At 40.9% G+C, this 12,923-nt stretch overlaps 1 protein-coding gene across 2 annotated transcripts in view; it reads right to left on the bottom strand.

The window, feature by feature from the left end:
- The window catches only part of LOC122765497 (protein TANC1-like), a 90,336-nt gene that overhangs the window by 6,902 nt on the left and 70,511 nt on the right, over nt 1-12,923 (bottom strand). For both annotated transcript variants that reach the window (XM_044019773.1, XM_044019772.1), the window contains exons 13-20: nt 10,918-11,525; nt 8,685-8,793; nt 8,348-8,470; nt 5,996-6,232; nt 5,694-5,879; nt 4,889-4,967; nt 535-668; nt 187-310 (exon numbers count right to left, since the gene is read on the bottom strand). In XM_044019773.1, coding sequence (XP_043875708.1) covers nt 187-310; nt 535-668; nt 4,889-4,967; nt 5,694-5,879; nt 5,996-6,232; nt 8,348-8,470; nt 8,685-8,793; nt 10,918-11,525 — 1,600 coding nt within the window. The remainder of the gene's footprint in view (nt 1-186; nt 311-534; nt 669-4,888; nt 4,968-5,693; nt 5,880-5,995; nt 6,233-8,347; nt 8,471-8,684; nt 8,794-10,917; nt 11,526-12,923) is intronic.

Raw genomic sequence — 12,923 nt, forward strand, 5'->3', positions numbered from 1 at the left:
CAAATCAATTTACAGATGCTTTATCGCCACCTACCGGAGCAGAGTGTGGATCGGCTAAGGCAGGCATCTTGCAAGATCCCGTCATAGTAACTCATTACAAATAATTTATTGTCAATAGACAACACCCATCGTTAGTCTCGTGTCTATCAGTGTTTGTGTGGTATTGGTGATGTCCTTGTAGCTCACCTTTGGAAATAAGAAACTCGACGGTGCTCAGGTGACCCTCACAGGCAGCCACCATCAGCAGGGTCCTGCCTTGTTTGTCACTGACGTTAATGTCAGCACCTCGCTGCAACAGCAGCTCTGCAATCTAGCAAACAGCCAAAAACAGTTGATTAACAGACGATAAACACGAGTGTTTAGTTTAGAGGTTTGGTTTGGTCATTTAGCAGTGACCGCAACCCCAAGTTGACAAACAGTTAGTGCTCAGTTATTTCTAAGGGTGCAGATAAGTACCACAGTTTGTTTTGAAAAGGAAAAATGTTGTTTGGAATAAAGAGGGATAGTTTCTCCAGGTCTCTCCGCATCACTCACCTGCCAGTGCCCCTGTCTGACGGCACAGAATAGAGGAGACACCCCCCGTCGGTTGACCTGCTGTACCACTGCGCCCTGCTCCATCAGGAAACTGCACACCTCCGTCTTCCCTCGGCCTGCTGCAGCTGTCAAGGCTAAAGAAAGGAGAGAACAGAGGATACACACACAGAAACAAGGTAAGCACACAGGAAAGTGGTGATAAGAGTGGAATTTGAAATATTCCACTCAACAACACAAGTGAACATGATAACATGCAGTGTACAGTACACTGAGACTTGTGCTGTTCATGAGCGAGTCTTTAGAAGCAACACATATGTGAAAAGGAAAAAAGGGAAATCACAGAATCCTTCTTAGTTTTCCCAGAGAAGATGAGATAAAAACAAATGCAGGCCTAATTAAGTTAAAAACCAGACAATTATGTTATGCTTATTAAACTCATTAAATTCCTGCCTCAAGCTCCTGACGTCTTGAACAGAACGATGAGAATTCAGTCATTTTACGCATCGTCACACAAACATTAGACAACATCATCAAACAATTGTTTAACACCCACCCTTGTTTGTATTTCATAGCTTTTTCTGACAAAAATTAGCTGTGTCTAATCTGTTTATAAACAATAAAAAGAGGGGGTTGTTCATTTCTATCTAGCAGTATCTAAGCACACAAACAAAACAAAGAGAGATTCTTGCTCAAAGCTTACAGTGAATCAGCGGCTGCTGATGTACGACGGCAGCAGATGGCTCGGTTTTAAGTGAGCGCTGTTTGTCCAAACACAGCAAGCGAGACTATAAGAACCAAAACAGCCCTGCTCTCACATTCACCTCAGAGATTTAAGGAGCTGCTGAGCCTCCATATCTGTCTGACATCATCCATCTGGATGAACATTCAGCAGATCCGAACAACAACCCCACCCTCCATCTGCTCAAAATATGGATATCCTCAAACGCAGCACAGTGGAGTACAATGACTCTTAAGTGGCTAAACTTAGTCTGTGTTTGTGCCCATGGGAGCAGAACCTGGGATGGTCCTGTGAGACAATGAACACTTTGTGCTGGCTGCTGAAAAGTAACTCCCCTTTTATGTGACTCATTTTATTTTAAGTTTTTTAAGCTAATCTAAACACCCCCACACACACACACACACACACAGTAGGTAAATTCTGCCACCAGGGGAATTGTAGTCTTGTCTCATTTGGTTCCACGGTGTGTTTCCGTTAAAGCAGAGACGGAATGACGATCAATAATGAAACGGTCCATTACCGTGATGAGAAACCGGAATTTCCGTGGCTGTTAAGACAGCTGGAAATGTTTTGACATATGAAAGCACAAAAAATATTTTAATGGAGAGATGTCATATATCTTTAAGTTCTCCCAGCTTATCTCCACAACACATTTCTTTATACCACAGCATTGCAACGTTCCTGCGATATTTTATCACTACAATATATCAGTCTGGACTCTGCTCTCATCCGCCTGCTCCCCTCGTCCAACAAAGATGGAGAAGGTTAACTTAAATAAAGTTACAGTTATAGAAATTTATTAATATAGCTTCAGATTTTATAGTAAGTCTTCTTAATGTTATAAATGCTTAGGGGCTTAATATTTTCTCCAGGATGAAATCCATGGACAACTCAGTGACGTCCAATTCAATAATTGACAAAAAATGTAATTTACAAAAGGTTGCGGGCGACTTCTGAAGAGCAGCAGAGGCTGAGGATGTGATTTGTAAAATGGGAGGCGGGTTTGGCCTGGAGATGAAGCAGATGTTGGATGACAGAATACGTGCGTTAAATACAGAGCACACAGACATACTTTACTGCGTCTTTACCTCTACGAAACAAAATTGAAATTCAGTCTTCCACGTTGAAAGATGGAAAAATTAATGCAAAACTCTTAAGATAAAAGTTTTCTCTTGTTTACAAGCATAATCATAGTCTGGATGGAGGAATATTTTTTCAACACACCGATAAATAAAGCACAAGGAGAAGTGGCATTCAAAAATGACAAACCGAATATTGGTTTAATTATATGCAGTTCTGCGATGAAGTGAATCCTTTTTTCCCCCCCAGGCGACTGAACACAAATAACTGCCTCGGTTTCTCTGAACAAGGGAAAAGACCTTGGGTATTTGTATAAGTACAAATTCAGAATTGACACATTCTAGAGCGCAAAGGACTTTACATAATTCATGCAAATCACATAACCATGTCTGTCCAGGGTCATATAATATGTTTATTGAGGTCACGGTGACCTTGACCTTGGACCACCAACATCTACGAGTTTAACTTTTGAGTCAAAGTCAACATTTGTACCAAATCTGAGGATGTTACCAGTGAAACGTCATGTAAAGATAAAGGGGGGATGGACACAGTAGACCACTCCCATTATCTTAAAACTTGTAGTGCGTAACTTATGTGTCTTGAATCACCACTAACGAGTTTAACCCAATCAAACTTTTGTTCCCACGCTTTAATGCAGGAACACAGTCTTTTCTTTTTTGGAGCAGGGCCAGCGGCTGACGTCCCAAGCTCCTCATCGTTCTCACACATGTTTTCCACCATGCTAATGTTCACTAAACTCCAGTCAACTTCGCTGTGCAGTGTGTGCACCTGCTGGTACCAAAGCCAAACAAATCTACAGGGAGACCTCTGATGTCCTGCCCTCACCTGGGCCAGTAACTGCCCCTGTGTACAGCACACACACACACACACACACACACACACACTTTTCTATTTTGAAAATGGGACACATGCTGTTCTGAACGGGGCTATTCATTTTTTTATTCAAACTTAGGATGTCCTGTGTAATAAAACACGGTAACCCTACCCTCAGCATTATGGACCAAAGTTTTAGAGAAGTGAAATATGTTGATGTTTTTATTTTGCACCATAAAAACAGAAGTGGAAACAGAACAGCAGATCCACAGAGATATATTTTAAATGAAAGATTCTTTGTGACAGGATTGTACTTCAATGTTTTTTTTTAAACATGGCACAGGCACGAGTTAGCCACACTGTGGATAGTCTCTCCGCTAACGGCCTAGCCTACATTCCTGCAGCACCAAACTTTTAGTGTCAAATGCTGCTGGCGTACAACCGAGACAGACCGTTATGATAATTTTTTTTTTTTGTCTTTCTTTTTTAATCTTGTCTGGTATGATTGTGCAGCAAAAAAAGCATCAGACACTGTGGAGCAATTTGAACATTTATAGCTCTAGATCACTTGACTGTCAGCAACTGGGCATAAAAACGCACAGTGAAGATGAGAGGCAACAGCTTCAACAACATCCTTCTTCAAAAAAGAGAAAAACAATATTGAAACTCTAACGCTGCACACATGTGTCTATGTATCACAAATATTTGTGGCAACAACCAAAAAGCACATTAGTGATTGATAATGAGTACAATGTGCAGTTACATACAAAAAAAAAAAAAGTATGTCAAAAAAACAAAATACAAAGATACTGAAAATGTGGATTCAGCTGTGGAAGTTCTGTCAAACAACATATTTCTGTCTTTTACATTGTTCAGTTGTCATGTGACTGTTTTAGGCTTCATATTGCTCCCTGCTGCTCCACATGCCTGTTTGAACCATAACCTCAATCAATCTCAAAGGGCTTTTTGGCCATAAACAACATCCACTGACTGGCAGACACAGTCTCTCACTTTCCAACATGACTATAAAGCAACTTTTGCAAAGACAAGCTGACGCCGTAACAAACACACACATTTTAAGGTTTAGATGCAGAGTGGGAATGACCCATCAAAATGACTTTCAAGCTGCTATTTTAAGGTCAAGTAGTTGCTTACGGCTGCTTTCATTAAGGCAAAAGGCAAACTTCCCAGAAGTCCCTGAAACCTTTTCAGGAAAAAGGGTTTCACTAATATCAAACTGTAAAGATTAAAGTTAAATTGGTCTATGATTTCAAGCAAAGTTGTGGCAGCAACAGCCCTTCTATACCTAAATATGAGTAACAATGCATACAACAGATGTTGGAGCAACTTCAAAATGCCCAAACTCTTGGCAGTATCTAACATAAAGCACCACAGGGATAGTGAAGCTGAAATCCAGCGGCAAGCTGGAAAATTACTTTCTGAGGAAATGCTGTGTTGACCAAACACGAGGTAGAAACCCACATGACCACAGTAAGTAATGCTTTTAGCAGAAAGTAAAGTACAGGAGAAGTTTGAAGAGCCAGTTTCGCTGAGAGCATTTCTGTGCAGGAGAAAGATACAAGTCCTTCCCACTGCAGCATGCTGTTACAGCTGTGTGGCCCAGAATGCTAAACTGGCATGTGCTATTACAGGAGAGCCATGTAATGCAAAAAAAAAAAAGAGAGATAGATGAAAACATACCTGTCTCTCCCCACAGAGTGTCATGGCCATCAATTTGCACAGCATGGTCATTACTCAAAGCCAGTAAGCTGCTCACAACCTGCCAAAAAAAGAAACTTAGATTAATGGCATACTGTTTCAGCACGAGATACCAAATGAAGCTTTACAAGGTTATGAAACATGCAAAACCACAAAGGTCAGATAGTGCTACCTAAGCTAATTATTACCAATTAATCAGAGCAGACTTCACTCCTGATGGTCCCTGAAACACTCTATAGGGTTAGGAGTTGAGAACTGATCTGATCAGAATCTGATTAATGCTTCATTTTTAACGAGTGTCCTCATATGTGGCTTAACTGCCGAGCTTGGCCCAGTTGTGTTTTTCTTCGTCACCTAAAGAAAAGGCCAAAACAAACCTTGAGCCTGAATGGCACCTGGGCAGCTAAAGACACTTTGGAATACTGCTTTCAAACCTACAAGGCCAAATAGCAGTTCAAACTTTTAAATCATCACTACAGACGGCTGAGTGCCTGTGTGGTTCTGTCCCCTCTGAGCTCTTTGTTGTGAAAACACACAGGATAGACAGGATTCTGTGCAGCTGAGCAATAAAAGTCAGTGTCCGTTGTCAGTTAATGTCTCATCAAAGGTCAAGTCAGGTAAGAGCTAACAGTGTAAATGAAGGAGAAGGACCTCCTTTCTGGTATGCAAGGACCACCGTAGTTCCGTGACACGAAAGGGAGGTTACAGTCTACAGTCTCGCAGTTAGATGTCACCAAATCTTACACACTGGACCTTTACGATATAAAACACCTTGCCTGGGTTTTACCTGTGTGTGTCCCATGCTGCAGGCTGCTATCAAAGCCTGCTGTAGAGCTTTGTTCTTCAGAGCACAGTCCTGCTGCTGCCCCTCAGCACTCCAGTCCAGCTCCAGCAGGTACTGGATAATCTCTGGGTGCCCTCGAAGAGCAGCGTGGACCAGCGCACACTGCCCACTCTTATCCACATGGTCAACCTAACAGACACATGAGATTCTTGGTTTTCTTTGGGAGGCAAACGACACCTCAGGTGTAAAGATTCCTAACCCATCTTTATTTATGGAAGTGGTTAAAAACAAAGCATTGTCCTTACCTTGGCCCCCCTTTTGCAGAGCAGCATGACTAGGCCCAGGTGTCCCGCAGCAGCCGAGAAGCAGAGTGGACTCATGCCAGCTTCAGACACCACATCCACGCTGGCACCAAACTCCAGCAGCAGAGAGGCAATTTCCTGGTGACCAAGGTGGCACTGGACGCAAAGCACTGGAGCGTTGTTGAGGACCTCTGTGCGATAGTTCACGTTTGCCCCACCCAGCATCAGCAGACGGCTCACCTAATTGTTCAAATGGAAACGCAAACATGGACAGCTGGTGTTGGAACAAGGTTATCAATATATTATCGCAACATCTGTGCTCTTGTTGTATCTGCAGATAATTTCCAATGGAAGTGCTGCAATAGTCAAGACAACACAAGCTGCATTTTAATATTAATTGAATTAAACATTACATTGCATTCATCCATGTGAATCCCATTTCCCTACTAAGTCAGATGAAACTGTATTTCACCACTATTGGTACATCACTGCACAGGCATGGCAAGATTGTAGCTACAATTTATTTACAGATTATCATTACAGATTTACAGCTATATGGGTAAAAGTAAAAGTATTTCCCAAGGTAATCTTTACCAATTTATGGCTTTCAAGGATTTGCAGATAACATCGCTAATGACCAATTTAAACAGCAGAACCAAGATCTCAGAATCTAAGATTGATCTCATTTTCCCCATGCTTCAGCCTAATCTTGAGGATTCTGCCAGGCGAAGGTCAGACTCCAGATGAAGTGGTCACACTCCACTAAATTAAATTATTAAGTGTTATTCTCATCCTTGATGAGGAAATCAATAATGAATGCGAAGTCAAATTCAAGCACTGAGCCAAACAAGAATCCGACCACAGGAAATTTGAAATTTGTGTTGTATTTGTTGGATCCTCTGAGGAATAAATTAACGCTAATTCTCTGGTTTTCCTCAGAGGACAGAACAGGGTCAGTTTACTGGCGTCTCCTCGACTGATATAAGAAGCAGTAACTCACAAGCGCACAAGATGACAGGGAGTGATGGAACACAAACACCCGCATGAAAAAAAATAAGTTGAATAATTTGTCTTGTAGCATGGAAATATTCGGACATAATGATATATCAGGTCCGTTGGTAATAAATGAAACATGCCTGCATCACATCCAGAAGTAACAAATCATTCTTAGAGTATTCAAGGCCAAGTGTCCCTGTTACACAAATTGTTAATTACATACAGTATATATTTTTTAGAAAATAACCATTTCTTCTTCCTGGAACACATTTCATCGCTTATTTACTTTCCAATCTCCTCTAAACATTTTTAAATTTCCTTTTAGCCTAACTGACACAAAGGATGTTTTCTTCTCATAACATCATTCAACACTAACAAATAACAAACTCCTGACACCCAACATCCCACTGTACACACTAGACATGCTCTGATTCTCAGCATATGAGCAACAAGGAAAATGGAAAGCGCAGCAAGATATACAGGTGTTTTTTTAAATTCAAAAAGGAAAAGAGATTGAAAAGAAAAGATGGACTTGAATATGTGAAACACAAAATGTATTCAATAGGAAATAGCATACATGTGTTAGGAGTTATAAAAATCACATAATTGCAAAGGTTTAGAGGTGAAGGAAAAATTATTATTATTATTTCATACTTTTTCAGTCCTTTTCAATGCTGCTTCTCATTAGTTAGTCTGTGCTGAGCTTACAGACGTACAGAGCATGACATTTCTTAAAATTCACGACATGACTTTCATTTGTGGAATTACTAAAGCATTCAGGGAGGGCATTTACTGCTGTCACTATTAATGCCTTCCATTATAATCCTTATTAACTGCAGCATTTACAAGTTTTAGGAAACATATTTAAACTTAGGTATAGAGAGTTTGGATTCATTGTTGTGTAGGCTGCAAAGATATTCGATTAATATGGCAATTGTTGATGGATTGATTAATTTATTTGTTTTTCCCCCAAACATCGCAATGATGAAATTCCCAAATGTCTTGCTTTGCCCACAAGCCAAAATTATTCAGATTTAATGGTTTCTTTGTTATATGGAGTAAAGAAACCATAAAAAATACTCACATTTAAGGAGTTGAAAAATCTGAGAGCTGGTTTTAATAATTAAAAACGCTTGATTATCAAAATAGTTGGCAATTCATTTAGTGATAGATTATAATTGAACCTCACATTAGTCCAAAGTTAAGATAAGTCAGTCCTAAGTTCTTCACTGGTGTCTTGAAATAAAAAGCAATGATGACCAAGAAAAAATCATTCATTTCCATTTTTAGTATTTAATTAACCTGGATCCACTTTATAAATGGTTGACAGTAACTCCAGAAGCTGAAGAACATCTTTACCTTGACGTTGGGTGTGTACAGGTTCCTCAGGGACGCCAGTGCTGCAGAAAGACCATCAGCGCTGCAGCTAATCCACAAAGCCTGCAGCACACTGGATGACACACCTGTTTTCTTACTCAGGCCCTGTAGACACACACAGACGCACACAAACGCATATATGAATGTATGCATAAGATCAATGAACCTGAACTGCACATGCTGCCAGCATCTCTTGTCACGTCCCGTGGCTTAAAGCAATACATAAACAGAGAGCCAACACCATGAAATTCAAAGAAGGGATGGATTTCGACTACATATGTGGATACATAAAGAGCATGTGTAGGTTCAAAAGCTGTACCTTGAAGATGTGTGCTTTGAGGATGTGATGTCCCAGCTCCATGGTCTGCTGACGATTCAGTTTCCCCTCTTGGCGTGACAACATGAAAGCCATAAGAGCATGGCCAGACCTGGATGTGAAAAAACAGAGAAAATCATCAGCTGTGAACCAGAATAATGATGACAACACAATACATTCATTATTTTGTTGCACATCTTAAAGAGCCTACAGACATCTTATGTGTCCCTTGGTCACAGTCATAAAGACACAATCATGGATGCAACAGTAGCAAGATGGAAGTGAGGAAGCAGGTTCTTCTCCTCAGAACTGGTGTAATGTTGTGTTGTAATAAGAACCCCCTTCTGTCTACAAAAAAATTACATGTAGTGAACTGTTCACTGTCCAGTTGTCATTTCTCTAGGAAAACTGTGTGACAGACACTGAGAGAATGATATAGTGAAAGCAAAGCTTTTGGGGAATCATTATAAACACAGAAAGTGATGTTTTTAAAATTGCCACTACCACAGTTTTAGCATCATAATGACAAGGTAAAGATAAGAATTGTCTATTTCTGCTAAAAATGCTATGCAGCAATCTAAAACACTAGTAAAATAACGTTGATTTTCAGTTTCATGATTAACAGAGGGTGTTGTTTTTTTGTCACCTGTAAAGCTTTTGGTCTTTGCATACCTCAGTTAACAGTGAGTCTCTCATTCATTCTGGTCATTAGAAACACTGCAGCGGAGAAGGATGGGGAAGAGTGTAAAACACCTGGGTTCTCCTTCCCGTCTTTACTCAGACTCTTTTTCTCGCTAATAAATGCAGAACTTCATTTAACGGATGTGCATGATTGCAGATCACTTTGATGCGGTTCTAATTCTCTCTATTTATACCCGGGCTTTTGTGTGCATGTGCATAACCAAACTCTCTAGCTTTTGTTTGTGGTGCACTCACAGATACCAATGTGTGAGCAGAGGTGAAACTGATGAGGAACTCCAAGGAAAACAACAACACCCGACTTATATTAAATGTGAATGACTGAAGCCTGTGATGTGGGTGAAGGAGTTCTGTAATTGCAGTGAGGTAAAACTTCTAAAGTAGATAAGCCTGACAAACAGGCAGAGAGGGGACAGTTGATTTTCAATGGATTGAAGAATCCATATGACAGGAAGCATTAAGTTTAAAGCTCTGGGCAACATTTCGCAGGCTAACAAGGCAGAGAATTAGATAGACACACACACACACACTATAAACCAGAGCTCTGATTTACTCTCTACATCTCTCTTCATATCAGTTTACTCTGCCTGCAAAGCAGCTGCTCTGATTGAAATATTAACTGATTCAGGGAATTCAGAGAATTGAAAGCCTAAGGGGCAATTACCATCTCAATTGTGCTGGTTTTCAAGTAACACATTTAAAACTTGTAATGGCAATTTCAACAATTGCCAAACTTTAAAAAAAAAGTTTGGCAAAAGAAAGAAAGAAAAAAAGACTAAAGAGAACTGATACAGGACTGGAATGGCGCCTGTGGAACCGCCTCCAGATAATTGCGGGGGAAAATGAATAACTGGTGAAAACTCACCAAGTACATGGGTGATCATCTAAACAATGCACTGACCATGCTGCTGGCCTTTACAGGAGGGGACAGAGCATATTCTATGTGCTGAGGACACTAAGATCTCTTGGAGAGCTGGGGATGCTCCTTAAGACCTCCTATGACTGTGTACTGGCATGAGGCATCTTTTTTGGAGTGGTCTGCTGGGGCAGGGCATCTCAACAGCGGACAGGAAGAGGCTGGAAAGACTTGTATAAAAGACAGCTCGGCCCTGGGATGCCCCATTGACCCAGAGGAGGCGGTGGGAGAGAGGAGGATGATAGCCAAGCTATCATCTATGATGGACAACCTCTCCCACTCCTATGCACAACACCATCACAGCACTGGGCAGCTCCTTCAGTGACAGTGACAGACAGCGGTATCGCAGATCGTTCCTCCCTACTGCTGCACTCAGTAGACCACATAAAACATGATATTCTTCCAAGTGCAATATCTCATGTGCAATCCTGGTTTACACTGTAAATATTAAGCTCATGCTGTACATATTCTGGTTACTTAATGTATATACTGTATAGTGCATTCTATATTTATTCTATTAAGGTCTGTTTCAAGATGCAATATGTTTAGATAAACTAGAGATTTGTCATGCCTGTAATAGCCCCCCACATTCCTAAAGGAAGAGCAAAGAAGAGGACTGACCTGGGGTCACAGAGGAAGTCTGTGCTCTCTCCATCAGCTCTCCACACCAGCCATTCTCTGAATGAGGGGTGGCAGAACATGCGCGTCTTGTCCCGCCGCTTGATGAGGAAGCATGAGAGCAACTCCATGCGCTGCTGGAAGTCCTCCCATGGCAGCTCCCCTTGGATGAAGGTGGCGTTAATGGCCTGAAACAGCTGCTCGTCAGTCATGGGGTGCAGCGAGGCAAGCGCCACATTAAGAATAGGCAGTGAACGCTCAAAGGCTGAATTGGTCATGAACTTCATATTGCACTGCAACTGGTAGAGCTCAGCCAATGAGACTGGCACAACTTTGTAGCTGGCACTTTTGATGACTAGGTGGCCTTTCTCAAACAGGTCCAGAGTTAGTTTGAGATACAGGTAGGAACCCTGGCTGCGAGAGATCAGGTGGCTACTGAGTTTGCCAACTGTGAGAGGGTCAGCCTTTCCATTCAGGCTAATATTGTTCATGATGTCCTTGCTGTTATTGATACGGTATTGGATATATGCATTGAGGTCACTGCCTATCTCGTTGCTGTCAGAAAAGTCATCCAAGGAGACCCTGAAGAAGGGCAGAAGGCTGGTGATCTCCTACAGGAAATGTAAGAAAAACAACATCAGCTATATTTGGTGAAATAAGATGCTTAAAGCTGCAGAGCATAATGTCAGGTGCAAGAAACATGTATCCAGTCAAACTACTGAACAAATAGGTGTTTGTTTCTTTGTGTTTAGTAGCATAATAGTGTTTCCATCCGTCTTGACATAAAAACTCTTGACTTCTTAACAGTGCTACACAGAGAAACACAGAGAGAGTTGTGTGGCACTGACAGGCTTAATTAGCATTCTGTGAACTCAATTTACAGTGGTTATACAATGATCTCCATACCTGAGAATGTATAAAATACAGAACAAGTAATTTTCTAGTTAGTCTGCAGTACAAACTGTATCCCTTAATACTACAGTGGAATAATTATGAACTAAAGCATTCTTCAAAATCCTGGACCTTGTTATTAGAGTGCCAGTGGGAAAGCAAATAAACTGATACATTAGGCTAAAGCAGAGTAATACTTCTATGAGGAAAGCAGCACAAGGAAAATGAGTACTGAAAACAGTAGATGGATTGATGGTTGGATGGATGGATGGATGGATGGATGGATGGGGTAGGAGCTAGCATGAAAGCAGAGGTCTGAGCTAGTGCTCACATTTCAATCTCTGTCCTGGGGGCTGGAAAAATCAATGCACTTTAATCCTCCTATCCATTGCTCGTCTGAGGCTTGAGCAACATCATTTCAGTGAGAAAACACACACTTTCTTGCTTGTCATGACAAGGTAAACACAAACACACACACACTCAAAGAATCAAATGTAAAGATCATAATCCACAAGATGGTTGAAGTGCTTGCAACCTGACAGATAGCAAATGTCAATAGTATGACATTTTCATGACACCCATGCACAAACAAGGTTATGTGATAAACTGAGAATATTTTTTTCATGGCCTCCTCTCTTCATTGCTTACCATGGCCTCATCACTGCAGTTCTACCAGCTCATCTTTTTTTATTCTACAATCTAATGTTGGGTTATCCAAAAATGAAAAACTGTCAAGAGAGAGCTCAGAGGTAATTACCCCAGATTGCCAGTATTACCAACAAGCAGTGAAGTAGCAGAAAGAAATTATCGTGCAGAACATTAAGATGTCATAGTGAAGTTAATCTATAAACTTTTGCATTTAAACTTCATCTTTCTTATCCTGGTAATTATCATTATCACATGATATGTTTAGTCATCGCCAGTCCATCACAGCACATTGTGGATCATTAGGATGACATTGACCTCTGATTTTTAACAGTCATGTCAGTTCATGGTTAAGTTCAAGTATGTGAATATCCCTCAAGGTGTTCCATGGATATCATGTTCCTGAGAATGGGATGGGCAAACAGTGTGAAAACATAATTCCCACCAGCATCAGCTGCCGTAGCACAGTATAT

Source organism: Solea senegalensis, linkage group LG2, assembly GCF_019176455.1.
Source record: "Solea senegalensis isolate Sse05_10M linkage group LG2, IFAPA_SoseM_1, whole genome shotgun sequence".
Taxonomy (NCBI): domain Eukaryota; kingdom Metazoa; phylum Chordata; class Actinopteri; order Pleuronectiformes; family Soleidae; genus Solea; species Solea senegalensis.